This window comes from Phocoena phocoena, chromosome 6 (assembly GCF_963924675.1).
Source record: "Phocoena phocoena chromosome 6, mPhoPho1.1, whole genome shotgun sequence".
Lineage (NCBI taxonomy): Eukaryota > Metazoa > Chordata > Mammalia > Artiodactyla > Phocoenidae > Phocoena > Phocoena phocoena.
In genome coordinates, this window is record NC_089224.1 from 72,301,296 (window position 1) to 72,322,697 (window position 21,402).

The window sequence follows — 21,402 nt, forward strand, 5'->3', positions numbered from 1 at the left end:
GAATAATAGAGAGGGAGGGGGAAGGGAGAAGGAAGGAGAAAAAAATAGAAAATACAACTTAGCTTATATTTCTGCCTGAACAGTGATAAAAAGGGAGCATATTATTCAAATGCTTAGTAATCTTTTTTTAATAGTAATCTTTTTTTTTTAAATTTTTTAAATTTATTTTTGACTGCGTTGGGTCTTCGTTTCTGTGCGAGGGTTTTGTCTAGTTGCGGCGAGCGGGAGGCACTCTTCATCGCGGTGCGCGGGCCTCTTCACTATCACGGCCTCTCTTGTTGCGGAGCACAGGCTCCAGACGCGCAGGCTCAGTAGCTGTGGCTCACGGGCCTAGTTGCTCCGTGGCATGTGGGATCTTCCCAGACCAGGGCTTGAACCCGTGTCCCCTGCGTTAGCAGGCAGATTCTCAACCACTGTGCCACCAGGGAAGCCCCGCTTAGTAATCTTATAAATTTAAAATGTCTGAATTTAAGAATAAAATTTATCTTTATATGGCAAAAGAAATAATTAACACTCTAAGGTTGAGGAAATGTTCTGGTTTTATATCTTGCAGAAAAAATAATTTCTTTCCCCTTCCCCCAACACAGGCCATCCCTCTTCCTAAGCAAAACAGCCGCTTAATTCCTTATGGACTTTGTAACCATTTTGGGAGATGGATGATTCACTCTTTGGGCAAGAGAGAAAAAAAAAAAAAAGAAAAAAAACTGGCTCTGTTCCTTTCCTATTTTACCTCCTTAAAAGGATCTTTTTGAAGCTGTTAATCTAGGCTACGAAAATAGCAAGCAACAACTCTTTATTAAAGTTCAAACGCAGTGACCATCAGAAGGAGAGAGTTGTTTCTTTAAAACCTAGGGCATAGTTTTTCCACGTCCTAAGCTAAGAACAAGCTGTTATCTGTTTCACTATTCAAGTTGTGGCTCTGTCAAGGCTTTATACACATTAACATGAAAGGCCCGGTGAAGTGTGGTTTTGATGGAAACCTGCCTGGTAATCAGTGGCTGCAGTCTCATCATTGCCAGCTGGTTCTGGGAAGCACACACACACATATGTGGGCACACAAACCCCCAATGCGATGGTTCAGCAATTTTAAATTTGGCAATTACCCCTCTAGTAAACATTTCTGCAGGAAATAAAAGAATACAGGTTGAGGAGTCTGGCAGGTCTATAATTGTTTGCTTTTGGTACAAACCCCGGGCATAACCAAACACCAAGTTTAGGCCACCATGACTGTATAATGTGACTTTTAGATAGAACAGGTTGCAGCTTGTTTGAAAATGATAACAGGAAAATCTTAGAAGCAGGTAGTAGGAGGGAGAAAGTAGAAAGAGGAGGAGGAGATGAAAAGAAAAGTCAGAAGAAAAGAAAAAATGCAAAGAAACAGGAACCACGACAGCAAAAACAGAGATGGGAAGGGGACGGAAAGACACATTTCCAAAAATCAGGGTTACTTATGATCTCATCTGAATGAGCACATTCTTTTCTTAGACAAATAATTTCTTACACAAATAATTAGAAAGTAATCTCCATAAGTAAATCTATGTCTTTTCGGATGAAAGCGATGCTAAAGATCTGTACCCTGAAATCTCTAAGTTTGAGGTATGTCCTACTGAAAGACAACAGCAAGACCTAGCTATTGTAAGAAGTATTAATTCAAGAAAACACAAATTATGTCAACTTTGCTAAATCCCCCACAGAGCCTGAACACATATTAGCCATGGCTGGGTCACCTGTTGACATTTATCCATAACTCTCCTGCCAAGGTCCATATGATAGCATGACAGGGGAGATTATTAGATAAACACAGCAGGTTATTTCTACACTGGCAACTTGATACCTACTTCTAATCAGTATACAAATGATCTTTTAACAGCATCCATAATAATCAGGTTCTATCTCCATATGTGAATATAATATTATCGCATAATGCAAACATTTTGATATACAGCTACAGCAGTGAATATAAGACTACAAAAGATTCCAATATGACTGATTTTAAGTATTACTATTCTGTATTTAGAGAAAAACATCAGCATGTATAAAAAAGAGATTTGGAACAGGAAATACGTTTACTAGACAAGATGAAGCTGATTAAAACCATCCCCATACGCTGACTGAGGAGCAGAAAGTGTGTGATGCACTCTGCCCAGTTCCTGTATAAAATGCTATTACGTATGTAAAAGTTGGAGGATGCCTATGACTATTAGGTGCCTTTTCAAGAAGACTGGCATAAGGAAAAAACTTTAGAGTTAGATATTCTTTTAATAAGGAACTGGTATTATGTGTTTGTTTTAGTAAGAATATGAATTTTACAATTGATTATATTTCTATTTTTTCATTGACTCCAGGAAGCTATTATTCAAACTTTCAAACAGAACACCACTTTTACTCCTCCAAATTTATTTATTTGTATGTTTCCTGACTCTGGCCCTTTTTTCTGTTTTGTTATATTTACATGCATTTTTGTAAACCACTTCAAATATTCTATGGAAGAAGAAAGGACACAAAAAATAAAATAAATAATAGATGATAGATAACTGACCTATGCAAATAGATACTACATTTAATATAAATATAGAGATCTAATAACAATGAGAGTGTATACTATAAGATTCCACCTACATAATACACAAAACAGACAAAAACCAATCTCTAGTGTTATGGGGGACACATAGGGGTGGTAAAATTTAAAGAAAAGCAGGAAAGTGTGTGCCATAAAAATCAGAATATTGGTTACCCTTACTTAGTTAGAGAGGGAGTGAGTGGTGATGGGGAGGCGCACAAAGCAGTCATCTTGTTCTACTTCTTAACCTGGTTAATTGTTAAAAGGGTGTCCCTTTTGTGATATTTCACTGAACTGTATATTTGTATTTTTATATTTATGTTTTGTATTCTTTTCTGTGCATGTATTCTACTCCATGAAAGGGTTAAACTTATATATATAAAGTGGACAACCAAAAGATGAAAATAAAAACAAATGTTTGCAAAATACGAAAACAAGGATTTTTAAAAGCTAAAAAAGTGGGGGTTTATTACTGGAAGAAACAATGTTCAAATTCTGGACATTAAGAATATTGTAGGGGTGGGCTGGAATGAAATGGAAATTACAATATCATAGTACCAATTAAATCAATATAGTCATAAAAACAGAAACTATATAAACAATCTTGCAAAATTCATTTTATGACAGGATTTATTGAGGGTCTATTATATGACAGGCACTGTTCCAGGCACCGAAGATAAGAACAGTGGAACAGTAGGCTCAATCTTTTGCACATTAAGGAACACACAGAAAATTAGATTTTTTTTTCAGCCTACCAGGCTGGGAGGCATACTTAGGGTCCTCTCCAAGGACTGAGGGGATCAATATCTTGGCCCACTTGAAATCCACTTACAGCACACCAGTGTACCTCAGCGTGGTGGAGTTTAGGATATGATCATGAGAATGAAAGGCAAAGAACAATCAAATTGATTAAGTACTTAGTTTGGAGTATATTCAGATTTTTTTGGCACAAAGTTTATAATAATATATCTTCCATAGAGGTCCAATTATGCTGTTTTTAAAGATTCTTTCAATTCTTGACTGTAACTATTTAACCCTCGTGACATCTGGAAACAGACATTTTTCAAAATTCTTTATGGCAAAGGTGTGTGTAGAAATTTGCATCCCTTCAAGACCTAGAAGAATGCATAATACATGTTCTAGACATGTGTGTCAAATTAATGATCATTCTGAGCACCCCAAAATACAAAATAACATAGCTATTTCCAGAGAAAACTCTTTAGAAAGAATTATGTTATGAAAATAATGAATCCTAAAATTATTTATAGGAACATAAAAAAAGTTCCCTTTAAAACTTCCCTGTAGGTTTGGTGTTAATACATGATTGGAAAACTATAAAATCTAAGTTGGTTTTTGTTTTTGTTTTTGTTTTGCGGTACACGGGCCTCTCACTGTTGTGGCCTCTCCCGTTGCGGAGCACAGGCTCCGGACGCGCAGGCTCAGCGGCCATGGCTCACGGGCCCAGCTGCTCCACGGCATGTGGGATCTTCCCGGACCGGGGCATGAACCTGTGTCTCCTGCATCGGCAGGCGGACTCTCAACCACCGCGCCACCAGGGAAGCCCTAAAATCTAAGTTTGAGCTTAGTGAACATAGCAAAATTCGACTTGGTTCCTTTCTTATATTTATTAAAGGTTCAAGAGGTTTTAAAAATTGGCCCATTGCCCTTCTCACTCTGAACATTTCAGTTACCTTTTTAAAGTCAAACTCCTCGGATCATAATCCTTCCGTTCCCTTTTGGCCAAACTGTTCAGCGATGCTTCACCTCCCTTCCATGTAACGTATACATGCATATGCACATGCACCCACTTTGGTCACAGGTCCCCAGAGCCCTCTTTCCACTATAATAAGACACCCATGTCTACTACCTCCCAGGCTTCAGTGACTCTGTCTTCCTCATGACAGCGTCTGTATTGGCAGTCTTCACAGGTAGAGGCACTGCATCCGTTCAAATTCCAATTTCCAAGCAACAAGGAAGTGATGTCCCTATCCTGCCAGCTTTCCAGTGCCATCTCAAGCCCAAAGTTATGAAAACTATCTGATGATAAGAAAAACCAAGGTACTTTACCATAGTTCTAATTCTTGGTAGCTTTGAAAACTAAAACTAAGGTAACTAACAAGAGGGTCTGCATCCCTTCTGATTCCCTAAATCTGAATATCATCATTGTTATCATCATCATCATCGTCAACAACAAAATCATATCTTTGTTCCAATGTACTGCAGTTTGATATTATTTTATTACTTACAGAAAATCATGATGAACTATTCCTTGACTACATTTCTTTCCTACTAAACAACACTTGTATTTTTTTTGAACAATAAACCAAACTTCTTAGTTTGCAAAATGTTTAAACAGCATATTCTCTAGTGTTTGCCTGCACCACGTATTTGCACTGCCAAACAACTTCCTTCTTGGCCGAGATCCCCGATCGCCTTTATTTCCCTTCTGCTCTGTCATAAATAAATGATTGCGCTGACTTAGTTTACTTGAAGGCACAGTTTCCCAGAGAGCAGTTTTACAAATGTCCAGAGCCAGAAAATTATTTAAAACAGGTTGACTGGGGCCGCTGGTTCTAAGACATTTGTCAGAACTATAAAAGTCTAGGACCTTTTTCTCTCCAAATTCTGCTAGTAGTAGAGGAAGCAAAGGAAAAAGGCCTTAAAAGAGTTGTCACGTATTCTTGGGCTTCTCTTTCCTTTTTTAATTCTTTCAGCCTGTTAATCACTGCTTTTCACTTTCCTATGTCAAATACTTCTGAGAAAAGTCTTCGTCTACCATGTTCAAGACGGATTGCTGGAAGGAGAAAAAAAGCTTTATACAAAACCCCAAACTGCCCTACACAAGATAATATGGAATTTTTGTGGTTAATTTTGTGGCACCAAAGTCAACTGACAATTTCCAGCTTGGAAACCACTTTTTACAAGAGATGGGCTCCACTGAGGAGGACGAAGGAGAGATGAGGACAATTGACGATGGTGTGCTTAAAGCAGGCTGGTGAAGGTGAAAAACACCACATGACGGGGGGAGAAGGAGGTGGCAATCTTACCATAAAAGCCCTGCACAATATCACCAAAACGAAGGTGCGTAACTTTGCCATCCAAGCAGTATTATATAAACGAGGCACGTATAAGTACCAGCAGATATTTCCATGTAGGGGTGTGGAATTCTGGCCCATATCCACTCTGTTCTGGAGCAAGAATCACCTCTGGAAGCTGTTAGATGGCCAGAGGAGCTATTCCCGCTCCCCAGCAGAAGTGCAGCAGGTCCATTTAATATGCTGATCTGGTGCAAGAGCAAAGATCCTTCATGCCTGTTTCTAAATGCACATTTTTAATATTCAATATAATGCTACTCTTTAACAAACTCTTTACACCCTGCCTCTCTGATGAAGCTTCCCGTGGTCTTGAAAGGGATTGTTAACCCAAGAATGGATCGCACTCTTTCTGCATGAGCGAGTCAAGAGACACTCCATTAAGCCTTCCAGTATTTAATAGAAAGAGTCATCTCTCACCTCTGAGCAGATGAGCCAGCTGCTCGGTGATGAGCTCGGGAGCCTCCTGGAGAATCTCTTTCACCACCAGAGAGGAGGAAGACTCTCGGTACTCAAACCCGGCATCGTCCTGCTCAACTGGATTAATGACCTTGACGACTGCTGATTCTAAAGTTTTGTCCTCACTGTAAAGCAAATGGAGGAGAGGAAGAGGAAGAGATATGGCACGTTTTCTTACTTTTTGGAATTATTTAACCTCTGCTTCCACACAAACGACCTCCTCTTAATAGCCAAATACATATGTAAGTTCACATGACTTATTCTATGTGTTATCACATTTCATTTCAACTAATCACCTCCCCAAGAGTCTTAGAAGACCTTCACGCCTTAGTACCTCTTGACACCTCTTGTTTTGCTGTTGGACATAATAATAACAACAGTAATAATCATCGTTATACCTAATATTTACTGAGCTTCCACTACAGGTCAGACACTATAATAAATACTTTCAGAGTATTTTCACATTTTATACCATAAAATGACCCTATTCAATGGGTTCTATTAAAATCCCCATTTTACAATGGGGGAAAAAGGCATGAAAAGGTTAAGAAACATGACTAAAACAACATGGGGAATATAACCAATATTTTGTAAAAACTGCAAATGGAGTGTAACCTTTAAAAATTGTATAAAAAAATCAGATAAAATAAAAGTGACCAAGGTCACATAGCTAGTAAGTAGGCTACTTGTATTTAAACTCTATCTAGTTCCAAAGTTCACACATCCAGTTATGGCGCTGGAGGAAAAATTACTACTGGCTTATTTATTTCCACATCATTCTTTTTACATGAGATAGAGCTGGCTTTTATCAAAGGCAGGAAGAAAGATGTGGATAAAACTGTATTCTTTCTGTCTGCCAAAAACCAAAGAATGGCAAATGAAGAAAATGATCTCAATTTGATATTGAAAAACATCCTATTTCATAAACAATCCAAAAACCAGACTTCACAACTTCAGTCTCAAAACCAGCACGGTTTCCATTTTAATTGGTTACAAAACTCTCCCTAAGATCTTGACCGAAACACATGTTTCATAGTTCACTCCTCTGGCTTCCTGCATTGTTTTTGTCCACATCTACTTGTGTTATAGTTGGTTTGAAAAAGTTAACATGTAAATTTAGTCAAGCATGCGATCATCCTGAACGCTAATAACTGAAGTCAGTCAAATAACCTATGAATAACTCTCAGCCAGTTGTCAACAAGTGATTGATAAATATTATTCAAAAGAATTTTGTGTGTTTCAAATAACATGGGGATAAAAACAGCCCACACAGGCAGATTATTTTCCAAACTCTTTACAACTGAATGAACTGCATGACTGATTCAGCGTATTCATCCCTAAAGATGCTTCCTTAAGAAGGTTAGATTAAAAATCAGATACTTGTACACGTTTTTATTTCATGTATACTAAGATCAGCGTCCATTGGTGAATGTCATCAATGATCAGCAAATTAGCAAAGTGTGCAAAAAAACTATCATCTCAAACTACTGGGGACTCTTCACTCATTAGCAACAGAGAGCTTATCAGAATAGGACTCTTTGCAATGGGCTGTAAGGTCCTTGAAAGCAGGGAATTTGTCTCATTCCTCTTTATGCACCTGTAGATTCATGTACCAGCTAGCAGCCCCTAAGGACTTATTGAAGGAAGCAGAAGACCCATGTTCTCGTCCAAACTCTTCTACTAACTGCATGTGGTACTTTGGGCAAGTCATTTGCAACACTGGGTTTCAGGTTTCTTGTCCATAAAATAAGGAGTTCAAATTACATGAACTATCAAAAATCCATCCTGCTTTTATAGTATAATGCTATGAATAAATGAGCCAGTGATCAAAGAGCTTTCATAGCCCATGTACATAATTTTCCATTTCACTACTGAGATAAGAATCTTTCAGTTTTACTTAGTGTTTAATTTCAATCTTCATTATACATTTTCAGCAACAATACATAGGACTGTCGCGTTGCTATAAGAAAGTGTTTGAAATGATTTAAAATTATAATTTTGGTCTATTTTACAAGAACTTTCCACTCAAAGATGTCATATTTGAAATGCCAAAGTAAAAACAGAGAACTGGCATAGCCTGAATTTTGACGTAAGAGAAAAAACACATTTCCTTTCCTGTGAATGTCCTTGGCCTTTAATACATCTCCCTAAACTACAAAAATCCTGAACAAGGTAACACTTTGCACAAAAGAACCTTTGTTAAAAGATCAAACCTCCCTCCAGAGCCTCGTGTGAAGCCTTACCTCGCCAGCATGTTGCTGCCAACAAGTGTTAGAGATAACTTCCCTTCATTATTTAGCTGGTGCAGATTAATTTCATCTCGGAATATGTGGAATGATTCAGAGATATTTAGCTCTTCTAAAATAAACCTTGTCTCGGTGAAGTAGCTGAATTCAGTTCTTGATATGTTCAGCACGGGCAAACAGAGAACCTCAGGTGGGCTGACCTACCAGGAAAAAAAGTTGACTGAATCACTGACAGCAGCAGGAGGAAAGAATACAACTACATTTTCTCAAACCTGAGGATAACTGGAAGGGGAACCAAGCCTCGCTAAACCACTTGACATTCATAACCAGCTTTTCCTGAACCCAATTAGCAGAGCATTTTCCTTGGGTAAGTGGCCCCTAATTTTTTTTAACCTCTTGTTACTCCACATGAAACTTCTCGTGCCTTTCTTGAAATATTTTATGTCTCTTTGTACCCCTTCCACGACTGAAAAATATACATACACATTCTCTTCTTCATAGGAAACAAATTCACATGTCTTTATGGAATCAGCAGAAAATTAGAATGATTACAGCAGGATAGGTCAAGACTGTGGTGACACAGAAGGCCTATATGACCCATCTATACTGGATGCCTGCCACTTGGCTCCAGCCAAATGTTTCCATGCAAAAAATTCAGGCCCAGGATAGGTAAATCTTTCAATTACTCAAGAAAAGCTAGAAATCTTGATTTGGGGGTATTATCTGTGATGTTTAATTGTTACACTTAACTTTTTAATTAAAAATATGTGTAGGAGGGGAATTCCCTGGTGGTCCAGTGGTTAAGACTCCACACTTCCAATGCAGGGGGCATGGGTTTGATCCCTGGTCGGGGAACTAAGATCCCACGTGCTGCATGGCAAGGCCAAAAAAAAAAAAAAAAAAAAATACTGTGTAGGTTAGTGAAAACTCATATGAGCCAAAACCTGGCCCACAGACTAGCAGATTGTGATTTCTATTAATTTCTTGTATTATTTTTTAAAATCTTATATTAACAAACCTCTTTAAAAAAACTGTAGTGATGGGGGAAACAGGAGATGGGTAGACGTTAGAGAATTTCAGATTCACAATAATAAACTTATTTCTCCATAGGAATTTTTAAAATGAAGGTGCTTTTAAAAATGACTATGAGTCTATGGCAATAAACCCTAAATATCGCTGAGAGAATGTGGGGTTTGGGAACACCGAATTTTTGCATAAAGTAAATGGCCTTTGTTCTCTCGTCATCACCAGCTCTGTCACAAGCCTAGTATTTATTACACAGTTTTCACATCTTTATCATCCATCTCCCCCTTCCCAGCAGGGATTTTTGTCTTTTTTGTTCAGTTATGTTTCTCAGTGCATAAAATGGTCTGACACAAAGTAGGTAACACATATTTGTTGAGTGGAATAAATGAATCACCTACTGCTATGGTATACAAAGCACAAAGCCATTCCAACAAGGTGGGTTTTATTCTACCTGTCAGGCTAATACAGAATCACAATCGTGTAATAATTATTAGTAATTTATGCATCGCAAGTTGTTTTTCTTGTTAATTGATAGAGTTATATCTAACTCCTGATACTGAAACTTGAGTCAGGAGCCATGTGGCCTGAGGCTATCCTGGCAGGACCTATTCTGGAGTTGGAGTCAGAAAAACTAGGTTCTAGCCCCAGTCTCTGCTGTGTGACTTTGAGAAAGCTATCTTTCTTTCTGAACCTCAGTTTTCACCATCCATAGAATGGGGCTTACCTACCAGAGTGAAAAGTATTTAAACAGTCAAACGTGAAGCTGCAAACTCTGTCCTTCTCCTATGTGTTAATACTCTGAGAGGGAGTAGCCAGGTTCTCAGGAAAAATTAAAATGGAGATGCAGACCCGTGATAGGGGGCAGGGTCCAGTAAATTAAGAGGAAGACACAGATATTTAACAAATTCCCAGTATGTGACCCATCACTAATTCCATATTGGTCTCCATGCTTAGTAATGAGCCTTAGAAGACGGAGAAAAGAGGCCACACATCTCTTTATCTATTTTACTATTACAACTAGTTTTCTCACTCCTTTTGTTGGATGTTATTATATTCATTTAGGACACTGTAGCTGTTGGTGGTGGTGTCATTATTATTATATAATTTCCTTAAGAGTCCATCCCATGGTCAGTCTAAAAACCAGTCTGGTTCAGTCAACTCTGTGTTCTCAAGACAAGCAACACCTTTTTTCTAGAAGTCAAAAAACCCAGTTAAATCATTAATCATTAGAGAAATACAAATCAAAACTACAATGAGATATCATCTCACACCGGTCAGAAAGGCCATCATCAAAAAATCTACAAACAATAAATGCTGGAGAGGGTGTGGAGAAAAGGGAACCCTCTTGCACTGTTGGTGGGAATGTAAATCGATACACTATGGAGAACAGTATGGAGGTTCCTTAAAAACTAAAAATAGAACTACCATACGACCCAGCAATCCTACTACTGGGCATATACCCTGAGAAAACCATAATTCAGAAAGACACGTGTACCGAAATGTTCACTGCAGCACTATTTACAATAGCCAGGACATGGAAGCAACCTAAGTGTCCATCAACAGATGAATGGATAAAGAAGATGTGGTACATATATACAATGGAATATTACTCAGCCATAAAAAGAAATGAAATTGAGTTATTTGTAGCGAGGTGGATGGACCTAGAGTCTGTCATACAGAGTGAAGTAAGTCAGAAGGAGAAAAACAAATACCATATGCTAACACATATATATGGAATCTAAAAAAAAAAAAATAATAATAATGGTCATGAAGAACCTAGGGGCAAGACTACTAGAGGGTGGACTTGGGGATACGGGGAGGGCGGGGTGGGCTGGGACAAGGAGGGAGGGTGGCCTGGACGTGTATACACTACCGGGCGTGAAGTGGATAGCTGGTGAGAGGCAGCCACGTGGCGCGGGGAGATCAGCTCGGTGCTTTGTGACTGCCTGGAGGGGTGGGATGGGGAGGAGGGAGGGAGACAGGAGGGGGGAGATATGGGGACGTATGTATCTGTGTGACATTCACTTTGTTGTACAGCAGAGGCTAACGCACCATTGTGGAGCAATTATACTCCAATAAAGACGTTTAAAAAACAAAAAACGAAAAACCCAGTTAAGTCGGGCAGCGGGGGGAGATAAATTAGGAGTTTGGGATTAACAGATACACATTACTATATATAAAATAGGTAAACAACAAGGACCTACTGCATAGCACAGGGAATTATACTCAGTATCTTGTAATATCCTATAATGGAAAAGAATCTGAAAATCAAGTGTACAGCAAAGTAACTGAATCACTTTGCTGTACACTCGAAACTAACACAATATTGTAAATTAACTATACTTCAATAAAAAAATAAGAAAAAATTCAGTTAATAAGATTAGTATTCGATATGCATGTCTTAACACAGGCACATTTCTCTCCTCATACCAATTAATCTCCCTTGTAAAGTTTGGCACATTTTAAGATAAATTTGATAGAAAGCCATATGTAGATATCGGAAGATTTTATCTGGTATTTTTGTCAGCTGCTGACCCAAGGCCATTCTTGCCACCTATAGCTCATTCTGGAAGACTGGGTTTCATGTGAATTTAAATCGTTCTAGATCAGCTATGCATACTCTCAGAGTTAAGGATCCAAACAAAATTGGAATAAAACAAATTTAACTCCAGAAAATTAAAAACTGTGTGAAATTGGGAATAGCACTGAGACACTCATAATGTAATTTTTTAGGCTTTAAGGTGAGCCATTAACATGGGCTGATGAATTTATGGAATGGAAATTTTAAGACAGTTTATTTCAAGGAAGGTCTTTTCCACCTCTGGCCCAAGGGAGATTACTGCAACTGAGAATGACCTTGCTGTGCAAAGTCAGGCTAAAAGGCAAACACAGAATATAGATGTGACATGTAATACCTCTATTCCTGAAAATTCCAGCCAGTATGCTCTGTACTTCATGTAATGTTCACACAGGTTATTCTGCACATATTTTTCTACACATATTTTTCTACTCCCAAAGGCAAGATTATCCAACAAAGATGGTAAAGGAAAACAAGAAATTCTGATCCTTACTTTTGTCAACTCTCTGAATTTCCATAAAAGTAATCAACTATTATAAAATTTTTAAATTTTTATTTGAAAAAAATTGATCTTATTGAAATAATGTTTTATGCAGAGTCAGTAAAAATGACTAGAACAATGCCTAACATGTAATAAGTGACCAATAAATATCGATTAATGGATTATAATACATTATTCTCTGCAACAATAAACCAGAACATGAAAATTTAAGTTTCCTTGTTTTTCCTGAAAATGTTTGTTTTTAAAAGTTATATCATAACTCAAATAAAAAGCATAATCTTCTTTTCCCTCACCTTGTCTAGAAAGTAAGCATATGTGAAGGCAGAAATGAGAGAATCCAGGTCACACGATTTATGTCCAATAACCACATGGACCTTCTCCAAGCGTTTGCTTCGATTCTGAAACAAATCCAAATAAAACATCACAATTTAACAACAGATTAATATAAAGTGGATATTTTTCAATCTTTTTTAAAGTATGCCTTAGCTATGTTCAGACAATTGCAGAAATTCATAAATGTATCATGAAGTTTTATATAAGGACATAAAACTGCATAACATGTTTAACATTCAGAAATGCTCATTCAAATTTTAGTTAACTGTCAGGAACAGAAAATTGTTGGTTTGAAACCTTGGGAGCTTCCTTGGGTGAAATCTGAAACTGGCCTCCATATACAGAAGGCAAAGGGAGATTGAAGACAGAGGCAGGCCACTCCAGATTGGTAGGTGGCAGGTTCAATATGCAAGGGAACTTACTTACAAGGCTTGTCTTGGGCGGCCACAAGACAAGTATATCTCCACACCTGCCCACCAGAATCAAAAGTTTATATAGAGGCCTTAACTGGCTTCAGTGACGTATGGTCTCAACAACGCATTGCTCTCTCGAGGCTGTGTCCTTGAAAATGGTTCCCACTGTGTGATCAGTGGGCAGATTGTACTTCCAAGGTCAGGGGAGGGGGTGAGGAGCCTCCAACTGCCAGGGTCTAGCTCTCGGGTCAACTGGCAGTCATGTCCTCTCAATGACCTCCTCCAACAAAAATGTGGTTTTATTAAGATCATCCACAACTTAACTTAATATGAACTGTATCTCTGAGTCATAATTTTTTAGTGAAAGATTATTTTGGTCTAAAGAGCAGTTCCATAGTATTCCATATCACTTCCTTATATAAGATGTTCCTCTCACTTTGAGAGACAGTGACTTTTTTCATATGTCCCTGGCGTGCAACACAATTTGGTAGGAATTTATTTTTTCCTGCCACATTTTGGGTGACAGGATATGCTCTCTCGGCATTACGTTCTATCAGTTAGCAAATAAAAGTTGTTGTAACACTTTTCTTCCCTCCAGAGAGAGGACTCTGATTAGTATTATTTCTCTAAAAATACAAATCAGTTGCTATTAAAGGGTGTATATTGTCACCTCTCTGTAAGAGAATACATACTATTTTCTTTCCTGGCTAACTCAATACTTCCTTAAAATTCCTTTACAGAAGGCTGACCTCCTTATAAAATACTGAGTTGGAATTGCTAAAGATCTAATCACTTCCAGAAAATTTCACAACAAAACTGTCCAATAATGATGTGTAGCCTAAATTGACACCTTTATAGTATGTCAGAGATGATACATATGTATACTTCCCCCACTTTTCATCTGTTTTAATTTCATTTTTTAGGACTGACTAGAAAGCCACCTCAATTATAGTACTGCTCAAAAAACCTACATTAAAAATCTACTGTTCGTGACCACTTCAATAAAAAAGACTTGTTATTCCTTTTTCTACAGAACAAAGGTAAAGGATTATTTAGTAACTTACTAGGCCTCTTACAACGTGTTGGTATGTATAGGGAACTGCCATATCAGACTCAGAAACCAGTTTATTCAACAACCAAGCTGTGGCCCAAGGAACATAATAAAGTAAATCTCGGAGGAGGCTCGGTCAAGACCCTATCGATGTAGAGAATGACGGCAGGATCAATATTGAGGATGAGTCGTCCAGTATGCAATATTGTTAAATTAAAATAAATGTATATATTTTAAAATATATTGACATCTTGATCTGTAGTAAAACAACAGGATTTTTTTTTTTTTTTTTTTTTTTTTTTTTTTTTTTGCGGTACGCGGGCCTCCCACTGTTGTGGCCTCTCCCGTTGCGGAGCACAGGCTCCGGACGCGCAGGCTCAGCGGCCATGGCTCACGGGCCCAGCCGCTCTGCGGCATGTGGGATCTTCCCGGACCGGGGCACGGACCCACGTCCCCTGCATCGGCAGGCGGACTCTCAACCACTGCACCACCAGAGAAGCCCTTTTTTTTTTTTTAAGGGTCTCACGCTTCATTTAATCTGAAGAACAGTACAGGCTCTTCGTCTTAAGATATAAATTATTTATAACGTTACAGGACAAGCGGCGACTCCAACAATTTAAAAACTTAGGTAAGTCTACCTGGTGTTAATTTCTGGCAACACTCCTCCCACTCTGTTTTTTGTTTTTTTTTTTTTAAAGTCATCCCTGCCCACGTTTCAGTAGACGTGCACCATGCCCTAGAGGAACGTCCACAACAGGACATAGGTGAAGAGGCCTCCGATGAGGCTCCTGTAAAGAGAGGTCTTCGCGACTTAAAATATTTGTTCCACCTCCTTCCCGCCTTGAGAATTAAGAGCAGGGAGAGCAGGATGGAGGCGAGCAGGTAGAAGATGAAGCCGTAGAGGCCAGTGAGGCCGAGGATGCCAGCCGTGGCCCCTGACAGCGCCGACACCGAGGTCCGGCAGTAATCCAGCACGGCGGCGTTGCCCCGCACGGCGGCCTCACTGATCAACGGCGGCCCCTCCCGCTTGGCCACCACAGCGGCCATCGCACCCGCCCGGGCTCGGCCTTTGCTTTCTCGTGGAGCAACGCGGGGCTGCGGAGAGAACCAAGTTACAGGTGGCGCCCGGAGCGTGGCGAGTTGGGTTCGCGCCGCCCCTCCCCCTGGGGCTGCGGAGACCCCGCACTCCTCAGTCGCGGACCTTCGAAAGACGCTGAAAAGGCTGAGGGCTCGGGGTTGCTGGCGGCACATCTGCATTTCCCGCCCAGACTCGCCCAGTTACCTGGAACCCGGCGGCGGACACAGTAGCTCGGCGCTCCCTCAGACAGCCCGTGGTAGGGATTCCCACGGCGCCATCTTGCACTCCAACAACAGGATTTTAAAACGTTATAAACTCTCTGAAGATACTTAAAACCACTGCCCTCCCATCACCATCTGTAGCTCCCATTCCTTCCTCTCCCAGCTTCCTTCCCTCGAGCTCATAAATTTATAGCTAGCTCACTTGTACTTTTTGAGGATTCGTCGAGGCTCAGTTCTTACTCTCAAAGCCAGACTGCTTCCCCTGTGCAAGACCGTTAGATATTTTAGAGGTATCTAAAGAAATTTGGCTAAATGAAATTACACTCCATTACAACACAAACAAATGCATTAGGAAATCATATTACTGTAGACTGTTGTTCTTCCGAGAAGCTCGAAGGTCTAAGTAGACATTACCTCATTTCTCCTCCCATATCTCTTGTAAGGCAGACAGTAAGAAGATTAATAACACATTTTATGGGTCAATAGAGCCTGTGATAGGACCAGGATTGTTCCCAGAACCCATGATCCAGTACAAAGAGCCCTGTCTCTTCTGCCCTTCACCATCCACTCCACAATGCCATAATGACTTCAGCATCCACAGAATGAACAGGCATGGAGATTGAGGGAGGAAGAGAATGTTAAATACGCCTTCTAAATACAGCAAGGCTTCAGAAAATTATAGCATCAAAATGACCCCAAAGCTGACCTATCTGCTTTCTTGTCTAGGTTCAGTAGCTCCTAGGCACGGCTCTGCATTCAACACTCAACTTGCAGGAAAGAAGACATGGGGGGAAATAAGAAGACTTGTGTGCCAATTCATTTCACAGCCCAAGCCAATCATTAATTAGAAAAAGAAAGGAGCGAAATAGGATTGTGAACCCAAACATGTTGGACCAATTTTCACAATTTGGGAATCTTCTAAAATTATGATTTATTCATCCTTCTCCATTTAAAGAGAAAAAGGCACATATCATCTTACAGATCAGGCTGTAGAAGATCCCAGTACAAATCTTGGAGGGTTACTTTTAGTGCCACCTGCCCCTCTTCATGCTTTCTTGTTTGTCTTCTGATTCCCCCTTCTTCCCACACATCCAGTTCCCTAAGAGTCATGACTTCTTCTGGCTCCATTTACTGTGTCTACCATCTCCAGTCAATGCCCCAGCCCTCAGGCTCCAACACTATCTTCTCCCCAGCACCCACCTCCATCAAAATGTACCATTCTGGTGCCCATACTATCAGGGATCTATCTGCTCCTCCACTAGCAATTCCAATAGAGAGTCCATGCCAATGAGTACCCTTGGGTTAATGCATTACCCACCAAGGTAACGTACTTTCATTTTAAAGAGACCTTCCAGAGATTATGCCACAATCCAAAAAGATGACCAGAAATTTCAGCCTGGCTGAAAATGTTGGACAAGAAAAAAGGGACCTCACAACAAGAAGGTACCTTTGGTGACTACTATCAGCCTTAAAAATAGTAGGCTCAACCTCAAAAAAATCTTAGATGTTCCAAAGTGCCTGATTCCTACCAAAACCCACTAAGATATAATTAGAGTGTAGCAAAAGTCAGATATCATAGTAACCAGGCCCAGATAGACTCCTGCCTGCTTGGAGGAATAAAACATGAAATTAGTTATATCAATCTTAATATCTATGTCTCTTGATACAGTTCAAATTGGAGTTTAGAGTATTCACAAAGAGACAAATTATGCTCAAATAAAAGTGACATATGTACAATTTTATCAATTCAATTAATCATTGTCATTCAACTAATAAAACCCTGTTTGTGCCAGGCATTGCACTAAGTCCTGGGGATACAGCACTGAACCAAACAGACAAAAATCCCAGTCCCCATGGCACTTTTATTTTAGTGCAAGGAGGTATAAAGAACCAGTAATTAGATTATGATGAATGGAAGAGGAGGGTGTCCTGGGATGAGGCTCACTGAGAAGGTGACATTTGAATAAAGACCCGAAGTGAAGAAGTGGGACCTCCAGTTATCTCAGGCCAAGGAAATAGCAGGTGCAAAGGTGAAAGCATGCCCAGGATGTTCAACAAATAATTATTACCTAGTGTATACATTCTCTAAATGTGACTTTGTAAACTCCTAGCCAGGAGTGAATAGATCTGGCAAGGAAATAGCCATCCCCTGGTATTGATACAAGCACACCAAGCCTTAAGGAATCTCAGGAGACAGAAGATTCGTCGTTACTACCTACACCCAGTGCTGAACAAGCCCAACACAAAATGGAATCTTGATAATGGGTTGAAATAGATACTACACTCAATTTATACTATACCCTACATTTCCGAATAGATGGATAGAATCTTACTATAATCAATGTATAAAAGAAAACATATCGAATATGCCAGTATTCCGGATCACGATTTTAATAAGCTTTCAAAGTGTAAATCTATACCTCACTAAAATGAGACTTCTTAATGAAGTTTACTTCTTACCTCTTTTTAAAAGCAGAGAGACACCTAAGCATTCAGATTCAACCGCCCGTGAAAGCAAACTGTACTTGTCAGGCAAAAGCACTTTCAAACACACCCACAGAAAACAGACCTGATCAGAAACAGCCTTGCCGTAAGCTCAGCCTCCTCCGTCAATTTTTTCATAACTCCACCCTCTGAGGAACAAGGGTGCTCCTGCCTGGAACTTTCACATCCGGTGCCCCACAGCTAACCTTTAGTCAACAAGCCCTTGCAATACAGTTATACTAGGATTTCTCCATACCCATCCTACCCAACTCTCTTTTCCTAAAAACCCCAGGCAAATGTTTTCAAAAATAATGATTTGAAATGAATTTTGTTTCAAAAACGTTATAGGCAAAGCCTATGAAAGTTGGAGAGTCCCCTTCCTCGCACATTAAAGCAGGGCACATTCCTTAGTCCCTCATCCTTAACCAAAAAGTGAAGATGCGAAAGAAGAAGCTGCTTGAATTTATCAAATCGTATCTCCAAAGAAACCCAGGCACAGAAAACAGTTGGCAACTGACTTGACTACTACTAACTCCAAGTCAATGAGGGGTCTTCCTTCCTGAAGGCTGGCTCTGGGTGGCACAGAAAAGGGCCCGGTTCCTCCCCCAGAAAAACCCCGTGAATCTATGGCTGCCGTGATTCTAAATCAGTAGACTCACAGGATGGGCAAGAGGAAACCTTACATGCTGCTAATCCCTAGCAATCCCTATGTCCACGCCAGTCACAGTCACCAGGAAAACCAGGAGTGGGGTGGGGGGGCATGCATAAGGAACCACAGCCAAATGAGCAGCAGGGACAAAGGGAGCTGTGGAGCTGCCCAGAACAACCTGGTCTTCCAAAGGCGAGAACTATAAGTCTCTGATCAGCTCTGTCGGATATGGATAAAGTCACATCCTTTGTTCATTTGGTAAATGAATGAGATGCCTCTTGATATCGGCCTTGGGTTTGAGATGATGTCTGCAATTCCTGACCTGCTGCTGAACTTCTCATAATCTTATCAGTACCTGGAAAAAGGTTGGGACCCAGAGGGAGCTAAACGCTGGAGGGAATAGCATGGCATCAATCGAAAGTTTAAAAAAGCAAAGGAGAAAAAGCTTATCACTCTGTGCAAAGTCCCCAGAACACAGGGACTTTCCTCATCAACTGAAACCTCTGTATTTTATTCCTTATTTTTGTTTATTTTTCTGGTAAGAAAAGAAATACATGTCATTATAAAAACTCAGACACACCAAAAATTAATAAAACAAAGATAACAACTGTTAACATATTGTTGAATATTCCACATTTTAAATTTATGCACGTATATTTACACACATACTTTACAAAAATGGGGTACTTCTACTCTTTAGAGACTTCCTTTTTTCACTTAACAGTATACTATGGACCTTCTTCCATGACCAAAACTACAGTTATTCTTCATTCTTACTGGCTTAATGGTAGCAATTGTGTGGACACATCTGTATGTATGGAGGGGTGGCGGGGTTGGTATGTATATACAGAATTCCTGGAATTAGAATACATGCTTCTTCTTTAAATCTGCATGATATTGCCAAATAGGATACTCTGGCCCACTGGCCACCGAGTTTAGTCCAATTTCACTCTAATGGTTAATTAATAAACAATAAGAAGTGGCTGGAGGCTGTAATTGATCTCTTCTGAGAGTTGTACCTCAGGTCATGTGTAAAAGCAAAAACATTTACCAGAACCTACAAATTCAGGACACAGACTTTTTATATTTAATTTTCTCATAAATGTCCAAATTTAACTGGTGACGTACTAGATGAATATAAACCAACGAATTAGGAAAAGGCAAAAAGCTTTCAATGACAAAACGCAAATAATTTTGAGATAATAATTGTCTCACTTACTGATAAAATGAAAACCTAATCAACTCAGAGAAGTATATATTGTCTAGAGCCTCCCCACTCACCGCCCTCCTAACCAACCCCAGTAATATTTTCCTTCAGCCCGTCTTTGCCATGCTGAAGAAGGCCCTCTTTTAGTATCTCTCATTTGGGAAAAATGAGGGATGAGAGTCGGTCTGAGCAAATTCAGCTATAAATGGCTCAGACCCTGTGCACCTGTATCCCTTCTAGACTGTCAAATGCAGAGGCCATTGTGGGTAGGCGGTGAGGGGGCAAAAGCTAAACCCACCTATTGCCCAAGGCCCTTCTTCTTGGGTGGGCATCTGGGTCCCCAGTTTCCTTGGGGTCAGGATCCTTTTAGTTGGGGCATCGGGTACTGGCTCAACCATTCTTTGTCTTTCTCAGCTGAATCCATCTTCCTCAGCCTGTTTGCTACCGATCTTGAAAACACAATGTTCTCAAAAGGTATGACTTCATATACGGTTTACATACTTCCTCTGGATCATAATAATGATTTGGGCCGGAATTGTTATTTTACTTACAGCATTTAATTTTTTAATATTTTTTTTGTTTAAGGTTCCTTTACTGACAATGTCCTCAAAGGACAGTTTTGGGGGACAGCACCATTATTTTTCCTCCACAACTTCAACCAGAAAAGGTCAAGGACAGTCCTCCCAAATGCTTACCTTTCCTGAAAAGCCCCATTTAGGAATTGTCCTACATAGCTTCCTAAGATATTATCATTTTTCAGCCATTCCACTTTTGGGGGAACTGTGTCCATACATGTATTACCAACTGGATGGGGTAGCTCTTTACTTTCCTTTTGGTACTGCTTCCTTTCAGCTTAAGTAGAAATCTGTCTGCCATCGTTTCATAGATTTTTATAATCTCTCAACCTTCCTCTTTTCAGACTTAAGAGCTGTAGTCTTTTCCATCTAGCCTCATCTCTGACCTTCCGCTGTCTGTGCTTAGACCTTGCTATGAACTGAATTGTGTACCCCCATAATGCATATGTCAAAGGCCTAACCCCCAATGTGATGGTATTTGGAAATGGGGTCTTTGAAAAATAATTGGGTATAGATTTAGTCATGAGGGTGGGGCCCTCAAGATGGAATTAGTGCTCTTATAAGACACCAGAGTGCTTGTGCTCTCTATCTCTCTATTTCTTTCTATCTCTCTCCACCATGTGAGATCACAGGGAGAAGGAGGCTTTTGATAAGCCCAGGTGATGGTTCTCACCAGAACCCAACCATGCTGACACCCTGATCTTGGACTTCCAGGCTTCAGAACTGTTAGAAATAAATTTCTGGTGTTTAACCCACCCAGTCCATGGTATTTTATTATGGCAGCCCAAACTTACTAATACAGACCTCCAAATTGGACTCATTCCAAAATTTAAATCTACCTAGCAAATAACTGACCTTTAGAGAAAGCTTGGAAGAACTTATTTTACTAAATGATTGATGTCAAAGGCAATACAAGGGTTTTAAAAAC

At 39.7% G+C, this 21,402-nt stretch overlaps 1 protein-coding gene and 1 pseudogene across 1 annotated transcript in view; both read right to left on the reverse strand.

The window, feature by feature from the left end:
* Nucleotides 1-12,855, reverse strand: part of PRUNE2 (prune homolog 2 with BCH domain) — a 207,769-nt gene extending 194,914 nt beyond the window's left edge. The window contains 3 exon segments of the mRNA XM_065879899.1: nucleotides 6,073-6,236; nucleotides 8,355-8,557; nucleotides 12,757-12,855. Of these exon segments, the coding sequence (XP_065735971.1) occupies nucleotides 6,073-6,236; nucleotides 8,355-8,365 (175 nt within the window). The 5' untranslated portion in view covers nucleotides 8,366-8,557; nucleotides 12,757-12,855.
* A 2,120-nt stretch (nucleotides 12,856-14,975) lies between these two features.
* Nucleotides 14,976-15,307, reverse strand: LOC136124901 (ER membrane protein complex subunit 6-like; annotated as a pseudogene).
* Nucleotides 15,308-21,402: the final 6,095 nt, after the last annotated feature.